The sequence below is a fragment of the Helicoverpa zea genome, chromosome 6, assembly GCF_022581195.2.
Source record: "Helicoverpa zea isolate HzStark_Cry1AcR chromosome 6, ilHelZeax1.1, whole genome shotgun sequence".
Classification (NCBI taxonomy): Eukaryota; Metazoa; Arthropoda; class Insecta; order Lepidoptera; family Noctuidae; genus Helicoverpa; species Helicoverpa zea.
Genome location: NC_061457.1, coordinates 8,136,216 through 8,155,895, shown reverse-complemented (window position 1 = coordinate 8,155,895; position 19,680 = coordinate 8,136,216). Strand labels below are relative to the sequence as shown.

At 37.6% G+C, this 19,680-nt stretch overlaps 2 protein-coding genes across 2 annotated transcripts in view; both read left to right on the top strand.

Annotated features, from left to right (window-relative positions):
• LOC124631082 (rotatin-like) overlaps window positions 1-19,680 on the top strand; it is a 42,489-nt gene that overhangs the window by 6,528 nt on the left and 16,281 nt on the right. The window contains exons 11-23 of the mRNA XM_047165245.1: window positions 255-399; window positions 723-872; window positions 1,127-1,251; window positions 1,438-1,652; window positions 2,689-2,825; window positions 3,511-3,723; window positions 5,376-5,622; window positions 5,784-5,956; window positions 6,212-6,481; window positions 7,273-7,493; window positions 8,430-8,574; window positions 9,765-9,895; window positions 19,524-19,632. Coding sequence (XP_047021201.1) covers window positions 255-399; window positions 723-872; window positions 1,127-1,251; window positions 1,438-1,652; window positions 2,689-2,825; window positions 3,511-3,723; window positions 5,376-5,622; window positions 5,784-5,956; window positions 6,212-6,481; window positions 7,273-7,493; window positions 8,430-8,574; window positions 9,765-9,895; window positions 19,524-19,632 — 2,281 coding nt within the window. The remainder of the gene's footprint in view (window positions 1-254; window positions 400-722; window positions 873-1,126; window positions 1,252-1,437; window positions 1,653-2,688; window positions 2,826-3,510; window positions 3,724-5,375; window positions 5,623-5,783; window positions 5,957-6,211; window positions 6,482-7,272; window positions 7,494-8,429; window positions 8,575-9,764; window positions 9,896-19,523; window positions 19,633-19,680) is intronic.
• Window positions 12,692-18,121, top strand: LOC124631083 (cytochrome P450 6a2-like). The gene is made up of 4 exons (XM_047165246.1): window positions 12,692-14,251; window positions 14,808-15,248; window positions 15,478-17,852; window positions 18,082-18,121. Exons 1-2 carry the CDS (start codon window positions 12,943-12,945, stop codon window positions 14,972-14,974), a joined length of 1,476 nt encoding a protein of 491 aa, XP_047021202.1. The 5' UTR covers window positions 12,692-12,942; the 3' UTR covers window positions 14,975-15,248; window positions 15,478-17,852; window positions 18,082-18,121.

Below are 19,680 nucleotides of genomic sequence, written 5' to 3'. Positions count from 1 at the left end.
TCGTAAGAGGTGTCGAAGGTTCGTAGAAGGGTTTTGCACTCGCTCTAATCTGAGCAGAAAGTTGTCTTTCGAGTCCTGAGGGTGCTACTTTTTGCAGCCGGAAAACAGCCTATCTCCATAGCACATTTTATTTCGAACTTTTAAAAGTTTCACTGTGAAATAGTATCGATTTTTACCCGTCACTTCGATTCTGGACAATGTTATTTGACTTCAGATGTGTAGTGCTGTAATATGTATTCGTCGTAACATTTCAGGTAGAAGAAAGCGCGTCAGAAATAATGGTGTTCTTACTCCGCGGCCGACTGGTGCTCAGTGAGAGCTGCTGGTGGCGACTGCTGGCCAGTCTACTGCCGGTCTTGCCACTGTTACACGTATACGCGGCACATGAGACTCTATTAGGTAACTCAATATGTTATTACTTAAAAGTATATACTTTTTATAAGGAAAGCCATAGCTCATACATAGAATTTGTCTGCAAACATTTTTAAGTAATCAGTGTCTGCTTTTTTATAGTAAACATTCACTTTTAATACTGACCATGAGAAATAAGCTGTTCAAAGCTGGTATCAAAGAACGAAGAATTTTCCAACAAAATTTGTTTTTTAAGTTTTAGTATGAGATCCATTGTTTCATGGAAATTATTGGAGATGTCTATTATTTTACATGCACTTCTAGGGAGAAATATTGATATGTGATGTTATTTCGGAATTCTATTTGTGCAGGCAAAGCAATATGCAAGTCGCTAGAACGGGACATAGCGGATTGTTTGGGCGTGTCTATAGCTGAGGTAATGTCGGGATTGGTCCGACTTCTGTTTGTAAGATGCGTCGCCGTACAACTCGACTCAGCACATAGCTTGTGTCGTATGTTAGGTAAGTCATCTGTCTAGCCTTTTCCTACCTTTTTAGCCGGGGGTCGGATCCCTGTCTCACCAGTGTTTTACATAGAGCGACTGCTTATCTGACCTCCTCAAGCAAGTTACGTGGGTAACCTGATCCCCTTCGGTAAGATTGGTTGTCAGACGATGTGGCTTCTTACTACCCGTAACGACTGTCTAAGATGTTTTATGTTAGGTAAGTAGAAGAAACCTTTACTATGTTCAGTAATATTGTTGGATATTTTTTAGATGACGAACGTTATTTGCCGCCAAAAGATTCTTTGCGAGCTGATATTTTAATGAGCGCGCTAAGAAGGGTACAGCGACAAGATTTCAACGTAGACTACACTAGTTCACCGTCTAAAGTACCACAAGTAAGTAAAGATTTTTGCTTTTTATTCTAAAGTCTTCGGAGACGGTTGGCTGTCTGTTTATTTGTGGTAAAGTCTAGAAATGCCAAGTAAATTTTCTAGTTCTTTTTATCAAGAGGATATAATGAGAGCTTTGCATAAATAATTTCTAAACTATTAAAAGTTCATATTATGCTTATGTGTTTCTAGGCAACCGGTATTACCCAGATCTTGGATGTGTTAAAACAAGACATAATTCTGGACCAACACGGTGAATACAATTTGCGTCCGACTGCGCAACCGGTGCTAGAACCTTCGTTGCGACGGAGCACGTTGCAGCAGTTGGCTGTTATGATACGACAACAGAACTTACATGATGTGTTCTTACAATATGATGGAGTGAAGATTATTGTGGCTACACTCAGGTAAATATTTAAGATATATTTTTTAAATAAGGTCTTGGATTGTATGATGACGTTAAATTATAACGATATCATACCTGTTTGTTTACTGTATAGTCTGGTTACCTTGTGCCAATGTTTCAATTTTGTGGTATCAAGTAGATGAGATGATGACATGTCGTTATTGTTTTTTATTTAAATAAGTCGGCATGAGACATAAAGCTTACAAGTATCGTAGTTTTCCACTATAAATAAATTTGTAATAGAAAATATGAGCTATTTTTGTCTTTTAAAATCGGTGATGAATAAATACATAGTTATGTTCGAAAACAAAGATTTTTCAATGTCTCATTTGGAAGTCCAAAACATTACATACCTATTCGCATTTCAGCATGAGATGGGATATCGTCTTATCACAGTTGACTTACGACACGAAACTGTAGCAAACTCATCTTAGTATTAATTAACTTTTGACCAAACTTTACATTAGCAAGTTGCGATGACTTTGTCACTGTATTGGATCATACCTTGTTTATTATTCGATACTAGCCGTTTTCCTGCGGTTTCACTCGCGTCACGTGGGAACTACTGCCTGTACCCGGATAAAATATAGCCTTAGATGTTACTCAGGAAGAGTGTAGCTTTTCAACAACACCTTTAAAAAAAAACAGATCGGTTCAGTAAGTTTGAAGCCACAGGGTACAAACAAACAACTCCTGCTACCTGCATTGCACGAGCTGCTGCTGAGATGGATCGCCAGTAGATGGAGGCGACCAGCCACTGCCGAGAGGTCACGAAAGTCGTCTTTGGTCCTCGTGGCCCCTCTCTAAAAGGCAGAAGACGGCACAAACGCTGAGGTTTTTAGTGGGTGCAAGCCCCACATAACCTCACCGTCTCCCCGGGCGGTGTGTGTATGCGTCAGGCATTTTCCTCAGCTGAAACAAAAAAAAAAAAAAAGGTACAAACAAATAATCAAATAGTTTCCTCTATATTATATTAGTGTAGAATTGTAGATGAAAATGTTGCTTTATTGTTATTTATAAAAATGTTTGTATTTCAGAATGTCGCTGGTGGTAGACGACTACCTAGCCTTCCCGGAATGCGCAATAAGTTGCGTGTCCATTCTAAACAGCGTTTGTTTCGCCAGTCGCCACAATTTGGCCAAAATAGCCGATTTACCCGCACTTCTCATTAGAGGTAATTTTTTGATGGCTGCATCACATGATTGATGTACTATAAATGGACTTTTGATGACATAATGCATTTGTTTTTTACTGCAAAAACGTACTGTTTACCCGAATTTTAAGAGCATGTTGGGTTTTTATATTTGCACACTGCTTCGAAAACGCCAGACGGTTCAAGTTTATACAAAAACATTTGCTCATGCACGTGTTTCTACAAAAATGTGAACTTATGTTTACGTAGGCTATTTAGCCGCCAAGATAGTATAGGAAACGAGGTTTTTGCCGAGTCTCGTTGTTATGATTTTTTTTTAATTTTCAAAATCATACTGATTGTTAGAAACAGGCATTTTATATTAGGTACTTGTATGGGGCTAATTCTATCTTTAGCAACCAATAGATAGAATATTGGGATTGACCCTATGGAACGGTTGGACCATTTAAACATAACGATATGAAATGAAATGAAATCGTTTATTTTGCAAGTTGGACATAAAATCACTTTTACACGTCATTTTTAAGAACGCTGAGGTGATAACTGAAACATACCCAGCCGTTAAATTGCCGATTTGACAATGGAACCCAATTTCACGGCTGATCCATATTATGGTTAAATTGTGCAGTTTAAAGAATTTTAGTAATTACTGAGGTTAATACGAATAAGTTAGGCAGAGTAATAATAATTATAAATTTTGTTTTAGTGATCCTAGTGTTTCCCGCGAACGACTCACTAGTACTAATGGCGGTGCAAGTGCTAGCACTAGTGGCGTGGTCCGGTTTCGCCCTGCAGGAGTTGGATTCATCTCGCCATAGAGTGCCGGCGTTACCTCTGAGTGTTACACAAAGAACGTCTTTGCCGTTCCCAGTGAACAGTTACTGGAATACGAGCCCTAATGCTGAACATTCGTATGTAGGTTTGTATGTTTTTATATATTTTGGGGTACTTCTAAATTGTAGCGTGGACTTAAATTATAAAGATTGTCGATTGTTAAATCAAATATTTTTAGGAACCTGACTTAAGCCGGGGATTTTTTATTTTAAAAAATCTACACGATGTTGATTCGTATTCGTATAATTTCGGGAATGTTTTGGATGGTATGTTACACTAGAATAACATGCTATCAGCAGAGGTATGTAAATAAAAAGAAAAGCACTCCTGGTTCCTCGGAATTAATCTAAAGATTATACACCGGAAATACCTAAATACATCTTAGTTTTTTCTTTTTCCTTTCTTAGGTATATTCGTAATTATTCGGTGACCTCACCTACTCGACATTGTTTTCAAAAATATAAAAATATGATAAGTGATAACTATACACACTTTCTCTCATGAATAGATTCTGCCTGAATTATTTAAATCAACCTTCCCATAGTGATTGAAACTTGAAGAATATTTGAATACATTTAGTTTTGTTGTTCGAGAACATTTTTAAATTGTTATTCGTTTCACGTGGCTGCAGTTAACGATTCTCAAGGACTAACAGAATTCCAGTTTCCTTACGTAGTTGGTAGTGGCTCTTGGATTTATAATTAGGGCTCCCAAGTATTGTAATGTGACGTCCGTCGTCATTGACGTCACGATCAAGATCAATTGCTTCCCTTGGATAATTTGCGTTGAATTTCAATTAGGTATGAACCGTTCTTCTTTTAAAATTGATGTTTTTTAATGTCATTTATTCTGAATCGCTTTACATATTATAATTGCTGCAGCTCATGCGGTATTAGTTGTATCATGATGATTTATCATAAAAAGAATCATGTATTAAAAAGTAGGTACAAGCAAAGTGATAGCTGTCAATATTATAAAGGACGTGATCCATAATTTGCGTCATAGTTATATTACCTACTAAATTTGATCCTTACGAATTTGTAATGTCTGAAACTGATTCTCTGGTTCTTCTTTCTGGTTATTTGAACCCAGAGTGGGTTTAAATAACGCATTAAGCTGGTTATTATGCTGGTATATAAGATTTGATATAAAGCTCTCATCTAATTCTCCTTGATAATAATATACAAGGCGTGTAAAGCTATGAACAAAAATAAAATCAAGAGTCATGTTTTGCACAAATACTTTGCAGTTTTTGCGCACATACTTAGTTTTTGCGACTTAGGCTTGTCAATTGACATTTGGAGAGTCATTCGTCATATTTAAGTTTTATACGCGTTAGTCTCATGTCGGAAACTCAAATGTCACTACGGTTTGAGTTAGTATCAGTGCTTTTAAGTTTTAACATACACCTTAACGATAGAATGATTCCCTAACTACGAAGTAATTGCATTTAGTGCGCAACTGATCTCATAAATTAAAAATGTATTAAATATATTATTTTACTTTTTCTACTCATACAATAATTTATTTTCTTTTGTTTGCTACACTTGGTTTTTATGATATGTACACGAATTACTATATGAGTTACACTATGTTCGAGGGGGGCCTGGTAATCTGCGTGACAGGGTTTCCTAGTACGGATACCAGTCTCCCTCAAAGGACTGGTCTGAAAAATGCAGTGAACTTAATTTTACGAACCTTTGTGAAAGAGAAATAAAGCGTTTATTGTTATTATAGAATGGCTACTATCAGACGAAGAATGGCGTACTGCAGTGAGAGTTCGTTGGTGGTACACACACTCTGGTCGTTCGCGACTCCTGACGGACCCGCCCCCGTCCGCTCCGCTCGCTCTAAGGCCCACGGCTCGAGATCTCGCGAGCTTGAGAGCATCTTGCCCACTGTTTAGCTGTACCAGAGCATTGATGGCCCTGCAAAATGCTACCACGCATAGACAAGTTACTGAGTCACTTCATTTGTTGGAATGGTTTGTTATATTTTGCTTTATTTTTTTAAATAAAATTTAAGTCAGCTTTTTAGAACTATCTAGCGTTATTTTGTCTTAAACAATGTATTAATTTAAAAGTCGACTGTAGCTTTTATTTTGCAGAAGTGTAGCATAATTTAATGTGACAATTTTTTTTCTAGCTATGTATATTTAGTGCACTCGTCGTGCGTCGATAAGAAAGAGTTCAGCTCGTTGCCATGGCAACACACGAAGAGGTTCTTAAACGCACCTCCCGCTTCGACCCGCGACACTTCCCTCCTTTCTTCCTTACTGCACTTCATAATCGCATACATGGACAATGTGCCTAATTGTGGTAAGTTTGATCCTTAAGCCTGGCATTGACGGTAATCTTGTCACGCACGTATTTATTATGTCGTGAGTACTTTGGTGATGCGTAGATATGAAATACGTGAGATAACGACTTCTTAAACTCCACCTGTCTGGTGCTAAAAATATAATATTACTATCGACCTTTTTTTTTCCTCAAAGTAAAATCGTCAAAATTATGTTAATTTGTTGATATGCTATTAAAAAAAAATATGCTATTTCTTTTATTCTCTTTTTGTAGATGATACAATGGTGTGGATAAAGTCTTCCTTCATTGGGAACGAAGCGACTATAATTTCCCTGCTCAGTCGACCCCAACTTTATCCTCAGCAAACTGTTCAGGAGAGCATAGAGGTGACCCAACTTCACATACAAATCGTCAAAGTACTGTTACGTTGCGTCATGATGTTGGAACATTGGGAAGATTACGACAGCCATAAGTTAGAGAGCTTAATCAAAATACTACTCGCATGCTTGGATAAAATTGATCTGAAGAATTTTCATATGTTGGGTAAGTTCCTCCTATCAGACGAATTCGAGTGTTCACACAGTGAACTGCAAGATAAGATTGGTTGGTTCTCAAAGTACGGCTGATTAATTTCGGCCTGCACTAAGATAACGTACTGACGGAAAAAAAACTGATGTAATGATATGCCTCTATTGTTTTACTTGAATATTATTGCACAATATTGGCACAGATGATAAGATAGAAAATGAGGTTTCAATTCTAGTTGAAATAAATGTCCTGGTTTATTTATTATATTAGCTGATTCCCGTGGTTAATGTATCTTCCTAACACTGAAAGAATTTTTCAAATCGGTTCAGTTGTTTCGGAGCCTTTAGGATCAAACAAAAAAACCTTTTCATTTTATTCGTAAGCATAGATTGAACGAACACAGGGGTCCACACAAACACCGTATAATTATGTAGAAAAATAATAAGTACATGACACTATTTTACTTTAACGAGCTGATGCGCTGTATTCGCTACTCTGTCAACTCTCGCTACTGTAAGTTATCAGAAGATACGTTGATCCAGTGTCTCCGACTGGTGGCGAGAACTTTGAGTGCATGTGCCTGGGGCGGCGGGTGTAAGGGCCAGGCTTTAAAAATCTGATCAAATGATAGGCCTCCATTGTTTTACTTAAATATAAACACAGGTGATAAAATAGAAAAAGTAGGTGTCAATACAAGTGAAAACAAATACCCAGGTTTTTTTTATTAAAATAGACGAAATAAGTCTTCCTAAGTTTATGTGAGGTCCATATAAATGTTTAAAAATAATAATAATGCTCCTTTTTAGGCTACCTAAACGAGCTGATGCGCTGTATTCGCTATTGCGTCAACTCTCGCTACTGCAAGCTATCAGAAGATACATTGATTCAGTGTCTGAGACTGGTAGCGAGAACTTTGAGTGCTTGTGCCTCGGGCGGCGGGTGCAAGGGCCAGGCTTGTAGGCTCGATGCCATGCTAACCCTGCTCGCGTTGATGAGGCAGATACACCATGAAGCTATCCCTGTTCAGGTAACTGAGAATGATTTGACATAATTATTTTTTAGCTATCGATAGCTAACAATTTTGTGGTTTTCTGATGATCTGCGAGATGGTAGTGCTATTTATTACATGGTCATCAATATAGAAAGGCTTACAGAGATTCTCTGCCAACTAACACACCCATAATCCACTTTTAAGTCTCAAACATAGGGTTTCGAAATGTGAGCCAGGAGAAAATGTGGGAAATCACATTTACACATATCGATACTTGATGTGAAGTACGCAGGAGCATAAACAAATTATTCTAGAAAGTTCTTTAATGATGCTGTCATTAATTAAACTACATAAATGAATTAAAAATATAATAAAATAACATTGGGAGTTTCCGCATGACTTTGATGAAGTCATTTATTGTCAGGTGCTATGCAGTAGATAAGTCTTTAATCGAATTACGATTATCCAGATGATAAAATAAAAAAAATCTCTGTCATGTCGGTTTGCCTTATCATATGAATGAGTCCGTATGTGGTGGGCGTTGAGTAATTCTTCATATCAATGGAATGTTACCAAATCCGTCTTATCCTGTTTTCTTGCTATGAAAGCTTTCGGAGAATAGTGTCGCGAGGCTAAGGGAATGCTGCACAGCCAATAACATGCGTCCATATTATTCAACCAAAAACCTTAATCTTGATGAATACCAAGTATGTAGTCATAAAAGGGTACCTACATATTTATAGGTACTGCCAGATCGCTAGGGAATGTTGTCTTATAAAGGATGGCACTTGGCAGCTAAGAGCTGGTCCCATATGTGGTGTGGTAGCTAGGTCAGTCTTGTTTAATTTGTCATATCAATTTAAAAAAATATTGTAAGGACAGTAGTTGGTTCTGTGAACAGCATAATCTGTAAAGAAACATTTGTTCCTTTATTATACATCACTTAATTGTATTTCTTTTGCTTCCCATCAGAGATGGAGCGAGATGTTCAACAGTGAAGTAGTGCGGGTGATAGTGAAGGGTAGTGGCGGCGCTCGCGTGGTGCTGAGAGCGGCCGCAGTGCACGTGGTCGCCGCGCTCGCGTACTACGCGCAAATGATGCCGCACTTGATGCAAGGTAACACTCTATCAGAGATGGAGCGAGATGTTCAACAGTGAAGTAGTGCGGGTGATAGTGAAGGGTAGTGGCGGCGCTGGCGTGGTGCTGAGAGCGGCCGCAGTGCATGTGGTCGCCGCGCTCGCGTACTTCGCGCAAATGATGCCGCACTTGATGCAAGGTAACACTCTATCAGAGATGGAGCGAGATCTGCCATTTATTTTATTGGATCGATCCTCTATTTATTTTCTTGGTGGAGAAAATAAAGGGGTTTTCAGATTCTTACTGACTAAAACCATTACCTAAGTTATTTGTGCTAAAACTTCTGCCATTTTCTTTCCTTTCTGTGTTACCTGGCCGCGTTCTTTCTTCTGGATAACGCTGTACGTACGACGCATATTTTTGAACGTACTTATCTTTTTTATTTTATATCTGGTAATTAATAGCATGTTAGTAATGGTGCTCCCACATTGCCGTTATAAAATGTTTGTAAACATTTTATAACACCAAAACATTTACTAACAAATGTTAACAATTGTTGCACTTTGTTAGAAACTGTTACATGTTATAGGTGCTCCTACATTGATGGAAAATGTTTAAACATTTTATAACATCTAGTATTGGCTCGCAGTTTGGTTTCGCCTTCTGAGGGCCGAGGACGTCTACACGGAAATGGAAGAAGATTTGCTCATTGGAATAGCTTTTATTTTTTGTTTAAAAAAGAAGAAAAAGCGCTCTTATTGGATGCGTTAAACGCTAAAAGCTAGAGGAAAATATAGTGCCACAGACTATCTCAAGGATTTGGGTATTGACGGTTGCTTAAAAGATTTTATAAGAATGAACAGTTCCGAATTTGAATATCTACAAAATTTGATTGGGGCAAAAATAGGCAAACGAGACACTACATTTAGAAAATCTTTAAGTGTGACGGAAAGACTTGCGGTAACGTTAAGATTTTTGGCAACTCTAACCCCCACCGCACCGCACCGCCTATCTCGCCATCACCCTTATAAAATGTTTACTATAATAACATTACTAAACATTTTCTAACATGAAAATTTATTTGTGATTAAATGTTTGCTTACAAATGTTTACTAACGTTATTAAACATTTTCTAACGGCAATGTGGGAGCACCATAATAAATAAATAGGTTTATTACTTATTCTTCAGATACGACTTATTAACTAACATTTGACTGTTTTTCCTCAAGCGATTGAAGAGTCATCGCTCACACAATTTGCTGCCAATATATTTGCTCAACGGAACGAAGCGAACGCGGTGCGTGCAGCTGCAGCCGATCTCCTTGCATCTATAGCGTCGCGGGCATCACCACGGTCCGATGTAAGTGAACAATATTATATTTACATCATCTGCCTAGCCATTCCCAACTATGTTGGGGTCGCCTTCCAGTCTAATCGGATGCAGCTGAGAACCAGTGTCTTACGTGGAGTGACTGCCTATCTGACCTCCTCAACCCAGTTACCTGGGCATCCCGACCACCCCCTGGTAGGACTGACTGTCGGACTTTCTGGCTTCTGATTATCCGAACGAAAATATTATAAAAGTTTGTCAAACCTTCCCTGCTCTTGAAAAACATTGAGGAAAAGAGTTCTTTTGTTTTCGGCATTGTAAATTGTCCTCTATACGTTTTTTACTCATTACATTAGCACACAAATGTAAATCATTTTTGAAATATGCCTACACACGGGGAAATCCAGATTGATGACACGCTCGTATTCGTGTTTATTGTCAGGTATGCCATATAACCTTAGAAATTGGTTATTCTAAGACCCACTCATTTTATTATGTATCTATCTTTTACTATCAGCTTGATCCATTTCGCACAATTCAAATGTCGTAAAGAGATGGACTGATAGTACTCGCTTATTCATTCATTTCTCCTTACCTAATCATTATCAATTCGAGAAGAAATATTAAATAGTTCCCTACTTATAACATCCGTGTTTTTGAGATTTCTGGAAATTATACGCAGGTATCTATTTTATCTGTCATGTACACTGTACAGTCACAACTTATCGTGTTTCCATCATTTTCTATAGACTTTTCGAATGAAAATATCAAGTACGGATTTTTGTAACAAAGATAATTATTTATAGTATGTTGATGATCAGTGGGTTCCAGTGGGTAAGTTGTCAGAACAGTGTCATGTCCGATAAAAAGACCACACACCGCGATAAGTAAGAAACGTTGCGTCGGGTTTTGTTAGGCCTTTTTTTATTTTCGCCCTCTTTATGTCAGATAGAGAGAATTTGTTGTTCTAAATATGTGTCAGTGAATTTTGCAAAATTACTGGCTATCTATGTCGAGTCATAAGTATTTCTTATTTGCAATTATAATTGAGGATGCACCGTAGAATGTATTCCTGTACATTACTCACCAATTATTAATATAAAATTATTATCAGATCGCCGTTTTAAATAAAGTAATCTATTGCCTCCACACAAGGTGTGCCAAACAAGCTTAGGGCCATTGAGCACGTGCTACAACGAGCTATAAATTACTTATAGCAACTCGCGAATACGAATGGGACCACACGCGGCCGCCTATCTACTCCGTGGTGGAAATAGCATCATGTTACTACTTAAGCTATGTTGCGTTAATAGTTAACTGCTCGCTGGAAAACACGCACTTTATCCTTATATCTTTCCAACTATTTTGCATAGAAATTCATATGTATGTGAGTCATTGTAATTAACTGCCAACTATTTTACCGTTGATTATTTGTAGCTGTATCTGAATTCAAACGACTATGACGCAATAACTGGATTCGTATTTTGTGATAGTTTGTATGTCAGTAACATGAGCGTTTTTGCGAAATATTCTCTAGCGCTACCTTCACGGGAATAAACAAGATCTTTGCAATAAATCTAAAATCTAATTTCGTCATGCTTACGGCTGTTACAATCATAGGTGGTTGATGAATCAATCTCACGTAAACTATGTGCAGAATCTTTTCAATAACAAGTGATTATATATTACCTTATTCACTGTAAAATATAACGCATTGTTAGAAGAAAACAAAATATAAAAACACATGATTGATGGCCAGTTGTTAATTCAAAGTGTCATTCAATTATTTCCCCCATCATAATATAACCCCTAAGGCCTCTGCCTCGAATTTTGCGGGCAGCGGGGCGGCAGCGGCGGCGGCGCGGGAGCGGGGCGGGCAACGCATACCTGTTCTCGAAACTAGCGGGCAGATCGCGCGGCAATATAGCAGTGTAGTGTTGTGTTCTGTTGTGTTTGCTGTTCCATATGGGTGTCCTCTCAAAGATGGCCGAAATAATTAGCTCTTGCACGTCCGAAGACATTTTGATACGTCGCAAAAAAAATGTATAACACTATGCCTACAATGCAGACGCCCAACGCGGGCGGTCACCGCTTGACTGGAGCGCACCGCTCGTTGCCCGCCGCCGCGCCGCTCCCGCGCCGCTATATTCGAGGGCCGGTCCATTTGATTATACGCGTAAGATCCTGCCGCTCCCGCGCCGCCGCCGCCGCCGCCGCCGCCCCGCTGCCCGCAAAATTCGAGGCAGAGGCCTAATGGACTTGTTCTACTTGGCCAATGAGGGCGATAGAGACTAAACTAGAACATGGGTAATGGTACCTTAAGTGATATACGACTATGTATATTATGTTACATGTCGTGTACAGAAATTGACTCGAATTTATTTATGCATTCTCTTCAATTGTCTTGGAGAAATTGAATTGAATGTGGTCATGGAAGTACTCGCCCTGACCCTTAAAACTTATAAATATTCATGAAACTATAATTATTTATTTATTACACTAACAATGGATATTCTACATTTTTGTTCTATTCCATCTAGTTTTGTGAAATTGAACTATTATTAGGCGGAACATGGTTATTATTATAATTTACCACGAGGCTATTATGGGCACCGGCCGACTATGGGGTTAGAGACCGAGGTCAAGTTTGTTGTTTTTTCAGATTTATTGAACCTAAGCGGTTGAAGACCGGTTAAGTTTGTTTTTTTTTGGTTTGATGTGACTGCGTAAAAGCGTAAAAGGTGTTTCTTATTACAATCGACGTTTCGGAATACAATGGTTATCGTAAGCAATCGATATGTGGATACATTCGAGTCACGGCCGCAGTACATCAACACGCATGGCCTTGAGTGCATGGCGTCGTGCGAGCTGCTCTAAGTGCGGCGCGTAGGGCTTATCTTAGCTCGCGCGGCCGATACGCCTCACTTGATCACTGACCGCCGCCGCCTCCGCAGGCGCTGCCGGCTCTATCGCACACCGCGTTGTTTACATACGTACGAAATGCCGGCTCATTAAATACACCACTCTAAACAAACACTTTGATTCAACTTCTAACAGTACAGTGAACAATTTTAAAAATGTGGCTCAGTGGTATTTTACTAGTGGTTTTACTATTCCTAACAGCTTTGTTAGCTGTTTTTCACTATACGTCCAGAGGAAGAAAGTATTGGTTAAACAGAAATGTGCCTTACAGGGAACCTTGTCCCTTATTCGGGAACTTTGGTGCGACGTTTACGATGAGAAGGAGTTACACGCGAATGTTAAAGTTTTTTTATGATAACTACAGAGGCTATAAATTTGTTGGACTGTTTCAAGCTCGTAGACCAACCTTAATGGTGTTAGATTTAGATGTGGCTAAAACCGTATTCTCTAAGGAGTTCCAGTGCTTCAGCGATCGCGTGTCGGTGTCAACAGATACACAGCGTGAGCCGCTGCTTCGTAACCTGGCCAACATGAGCGGAGCTGAGTGGAAGGCAATGCGACACATCGTAACACCAACCTTCTCGTCTGCTAAGATGAAGGCTATGTTTCCTTTGATAGCTGAATGTGCTCAAACATTGAAAACCATCATGTTGAAAGAAGCTGTAGAAGATATGAATGTACCCAGTGTCATGATGCGATTTACTACCGATGTTATTGGCAGCTGCGCTTTTGGCGTAGATCCTGGAGCCCTCAAAGATCCAGAATCACCATTCCTCAAGATGTCGCAGAAGATGTTTAAGCTCGATCGTAAAACAATCCTCAAACGATACTGCCGCGCGTTCTTCCCCAGATTATTCAAATTATTGAATCTGCGATCTTACGAACCTAGTGTAGAGACTTTCTTCACCTCTATCATTAACCAGGTTTTGTCAGAGAGAAGGTCTGGAGTTCAAAGACACGACTTTCTGCAACTTATGTTAAACGAACAAAAGACAGATTCAGGATTCTTAATGACGGATGCCTTAATAACGTCTAACTCATTCATATTTATGCTTGCGGGATTGGAAACGTCGGCGACCACTTTGTCTTTCTGTTTGTACGAATTAGCAAAGGACAAAGAAATACAAGATAATTTAAGAAAGGAGATATTGGAATGTTTGGAAGAGCACGACGGGCTGAACTATGAAGCTGTGACTGCGATGCGGTTGGCATACCAGGTGGTGGCGGAGACGCTGCGGCTGCACCCGCCCACGCCGATGACCACGAGGCTCTGCACGGCGCCCTGCACGCTCGACGGAGAACTCACGCTCAAAGTCAGGGACCCCGTGTTAATACCCATACATTGCATTCAAAGGGACGCTAGATATTTCCCAGACCCAGACAAATTCGATCCAGAGCGGTTTAAAGATGATTTAAATCCTCCTGGATTTATGGCCTATGGAGAAGGACCAAGGAGTTGTCCCGGTAAGCAAACTTTTAAGATATATTATATGCAATTACAATACTACATGCATTGCATACATACATTAGGCATCACTATTTAAAAGAATGTTAATAATATTCTTACGTCTGATATTATAGTTTAGTCGCGGGAACGTAACTTTTAGCCTAAACATTCTTTTGTTCCCATTGTGCAGGTAGAATACTAATATTTAAAAATCTTGTCATTGTTTCGTTAGTATCTCTATGTTTACAAAACTTTAGTCTGCGTTCACATAAACAGGTAACAGACAAAAATATCGGTTGGTAAAATAGTCCCACAGGCATGTTCCAAGTTCCTATTAGCTAAATTTCGCTTACATATTGTGTAGAATCATCATAAGTCACGCTGATTAAAAAGTTGACTTAAAGTAATTATCGTGGATGTGTATATTAAACACCGCATTCCATGTCCTATTTTAACATGACGCGTCTTTGATACTTACCTAATTATTATTGTTTGATAAGGTAATTTAATTTAGTAGCGAAGGAAGTGACTGAATATAATAATGTGATGTATTGATAAATGTTTGCTTTGCAGGTGCACGCTTCGCGCAGCTGACGGTGGTGGCCGGCTTAGCTTCAATCCTCAGTACCTTCGCGGTGGTTCCCTGCGAGCGAACCACTCCTCGAATCCAGTACGACCCAAGAAGTGTCATGCTGAAGAACAAAGGAGGAATATGGCTGAAATTTGAAGCTTTGCAATAACAAATATGACTAAACTAAAACTAAAACTTTTGGTATAAGCTCTAAGAAGTGCAAAATGATAATTGCACTGGTGAATGTGTATGCGAATGTCAGAAACATTCTTTATGCCACATAAATGTTGCAAAAGCTGTATGATACATCTTCTAGTAAGTTGCTGACCCAGAAAAAGACGAGGAAAATTGAAATATAACTATTTGTCTCTATTTAAATACGGTCAATGATCTAATTGTAGTTACACAAAAAAACCCAACGTTCCTCCAATAAATATGTATGTATAGTTCGGCCATTCAGAGAATGCGTTCCTGACACGTCGCGATTGAACTGACGACGTAACTACATTCATTGATTATTGATATAATAATGTTGTTTTAATGCTCCTCAATTGTTAAAACGGTAAACAACCAGCAAAAATATTTTTATCGTAACTGCAACGCCATTGCAAAGTTACGTCGTCAGTTCAATCGCGACGTGTCAGGAACGCATTCTCTGAATGGCCGAACTATAGTGAGTTAGAACCTTACAGTTTTAAAGTAAAGAAGATCGTGTATTTTGTTCTAGGCGCTGTATGTGGTCCGATTGTAAGCCAAGTCGTGATTTATATTTTAAACAAAATTATGTTGTTGTTGGGTTCTAACTGATTAGATTAGAAAACTACTCTCCCCGTTAGAGATATGAGTTAAAGTTTAGTTATATCATAAAAGTCATGTGATATTATCAACTCACAGTTACTTAACCAGACGCATTGCTCTGATTCATCACTACGCTCCAGGGTAGCTTTAATGTACATATTCATTTCATAAAAATGGATATTGTATTTCAATTCCCAAGTAATATTGTCTTACTGAAAAGTCCAGAATATTGCACTTGGTACCTGATGCTTGTGGGATGCTAAAAGTTATATCACGGAACACTAACCACGAGGCGTGGCTCCCACCTGGCTGGGATTTTTCTACGCCATAAGACTTAACAATAACTATATAGTGTTAATTAACACAACTTTATTATTTGTGGTTTGAGAGCGTGTAAATTGTTTGCTAAGAATTCTCTTATTTATTTTATTTTAGGTGTGACTTGTAAGTCTATTATATAACTCGGATAGAATAAAATATAATTCGGTTTTTCAGCTAAGGTGTTAAGTTGATAATGGTTATAAACTTGCAATAGTTATATATTGCAGTGGAAGTTCGTTCAAGATTACCTATGTAGCTACTATTATCGTTTATTTCTGTTTACTGAACTGAGTCCAATAGAAAGCTTCGCTAAATTGTTTCTAACTGCTAGGTTCTTCAGTAAGAAACTGTCGAAGACGACGCCGCAGGCTCAAGCCTGAGGTATTGAACTTAACTCCAGGAAAACATTGACGTGACAATTAGAAATCACGTTCATATATTATGAATACTCAATAATTCATCATATCATTGTCTTTCTCTTTGAACTGTGTGAATCATCCGGAAGCAGTTATCGTAAACTATAATACTTATATTCTATTGTTTTAGTTACAAACTACATTCTTGTATGCAGAATAGCATTTGAGTCTACTGTGACATGTGAATAATCATGTTTTTAATCGATTTGTCATCGTGCAATACAAACCCATTTTTAATTTCTAGTTTATTTTTCCTCGAGTTAAAATTTTGATTGACAAGGATAAGATAACATATTTCAGCTGGAAAATACTTTGAGATTGAGAGAACAACACTTTTCTGACATGGAATGATGAAATGAAATGCTTAAATAAGTTATAGCTAATGTAACAATCTATAAATATTGTCTGGATATTGTCTGATGTTGTCTGCAAAAATAATAAAATGCTTCATTAAACATTCAGACAGAAAGCTGTAAATTATATAAATAGATTAGAAAACGTAATCACGCTTTAAACTATCTTCATTTAATGTTATCTAGCTAAATTGAATTTTTTTTTTAAAACAATGGACTATAAAGTTTACCACATAATTTATTTGATGAATAAAATATGAAGCGGATCTTCTGCTATTGATTATGTGTTTGCCGAACCGCAGAGCCGATATTTATCGATCAGCTGCATCAGTAAGCAATCACTGAACACACGCTGCGGCTAATTGCTCATGTAATTGCACTAAATATCGACCGACAGCAGAAGGGTCTTTTTATTAGTCTTTATCGTGGTTAAACGACGACTCAAATATAGAGTGCGCTCCGTGTCTATTTTTAAGTTACTTTGTTTTTTTACACTAGCTATTGTATGTACCAGATATCTTCGAACCCATCGCTTTCTGCCGTATCTGATACAGAAAACTGGTTTATAATGTTTAAAATATTACACTACGTTTTATGGTTGGCATTATTTTTTAATGAACTCCGTTTTATTCATAGTTTATAAGCGTGTTGTTAGTGTATCTAGTTTATGTTCTCTATAATGAAAGCATCTGGCAATCTAAATGCAAAGGTATTATTGAATATCCAGGCTACAACAGCTCTGCGGGGCTTGATGACAAGTCTGATAGCCGCCTTCTTTATCTAACATCAGATAAGTATTTCTGAACGAACGAAACACAACAGACAGTGACCTTTTGTTAGCAACTAGCTATTTATTAACTGCTAATGAAATAAATAAAACAACTTTTGTAAATTATGGACTCGACCGTTTAACAAATAGACACAATAATTTTGCACCTTGTGTTGAATGTTTACTGTGAGAATGATTAAATGTATAAGTTTTACGTCATTAATTAAAAGTACTGTAGATAGTCTCAAATGCCTAAAACTTATTTAAATTAATGCTACTTAATTAATCCTTATGTGTATAAATAGACTTGAATTTCTAAGCTAGATAGTATTAAACTATTTTGTCAACTTATGTTTAATTTTGTACCTGCGTCTTATAGTGTATAGTATTATAGTTCGGCCATTCAGAGAATGCGTTCCTGACACGTCGCGATTGAACTGACGACGTAACTTTGCAATGGCGTTGCAGTTACGATAAAAATATTTTTGCTGGTTGTTTACCGTTTTAACAATTGAGGAGCATTAAAACAACATTATTATATCAATAATCAATGAATGTAGTTACGTCGTCAGTTCAATCGCGACGTGTCAGGAACGCATTCTCTGAATGGCCGAACTATAGGTATGATGTACTTTATCAATATACGCATCAAAGCACAATAATGTTTCTTTTTATTCCTTATCAGTTTCCTACACTTGTGTGGCCTAAAAATACCTACTTGTTTACGTTAACTTTTCACTTGTATTATCTGCGTCTGAATTACGCATCAGTCTATTGTTCAAAAACAAGTAGATACATAAAGCGGTATACAAGCTGGTTATTTTTATTATTTTCCAGGTCATAGTCACAAATGGGACTTTATACATATTATAGCAATCGTAGTTAAAACTGGATATTTTTTATGAAAAAAATAATACGATATGAAAACAGACACAAAAGTTATAGTATATACTACGGTAACGGCTGATCAAATAGCAATAACAGTTGATTTATCGTGGGGATGACAAACGTGCTTTATCCACCGTGCACTTTAGAAAACTAACAAAGAATGGCGGTTGTCTATCTCCCGTGTTACCTACCCCAGGGGACAGCTTTAGTTCAGTCCGTTAAAATAAATCTGTTTCTGATAAGTACCTACATAAGTAAACAGTAGGTATACGACAGTTTTATCAATAAGTTTTATAAGGCCTTTTAGTACATATTGAAAGGTCTGACATCTGAAAACACACTACGCATTTTTTACAATATGTTTACATCTCATGTTTGATTCATAACTATACACAAACATTTTGCAAAATAGTTTATGTAAAATCTTTTGTTTTGAATTTGCCTGAATATTGACATGTATAACGAGATATTTAACCAAACTCAGTACTCTCACAGCTCCACGAATTACATATGTTTTAATGTTTATTCTCATCTCTATTTGGTAGGGTGAATTTATAATGCAAATCCTATTAAAATTCCCTTATCCAATACAAATACTTGATTTGCTTGGTCGCAGTTGTGTTAATTAAAATGCAAAGTGCTAATTAGTCTTCGTACATGGTATTATCTACATACATTTATTACACTTACTCACGACTTGTCAGCTGGGAACACAAGTATTTACGTGCTATTTTAACTTGAACAATACAAACTAGTTGAGTGATTCCTATTGTATGCAGAAGCAGTGTCGAAACCGACTCGCACCATTTTTGATAACCCACTCGAATAAAAAACAACACACCCACTGCATATTTGCAGTTTTATCTGTATGTGTAATAAAATTTTATGTCTCCCGATTAAAATATCTGGGCTTTTATTGAGGTATTGTTTTTTTTGTACACATTCATAGTATTGAATTTGTATGCAAGTGGCAGTGCAGCTGGTTTAAAGTACAGTGCGCTTATAAGTTCTCACGTTACAATTTAACGCTGCATACTGCAATAAAATACCATTTCAGATAGTTAAATGGTGGATTAATTTAAACTCTATTAAGATAACATGAATTTACTATTTTAGATTTTAACATCTTTGTTATCAAATATGAGGTTTGCATGAATTAATTTAATTTTCCAGGTGTTGGAGTCCGATGTGCTGGAACAGCTGCAAGACATCCATTTCGTGGAAAATTGTATAGACATTCTAGTAGACTTCTGCAATGTGAAAGATTATAAACAATCCTTCGGTGAGTGACTATCATCCGAGCGGCTTGAGTTCATCCTTGTAAGATAAA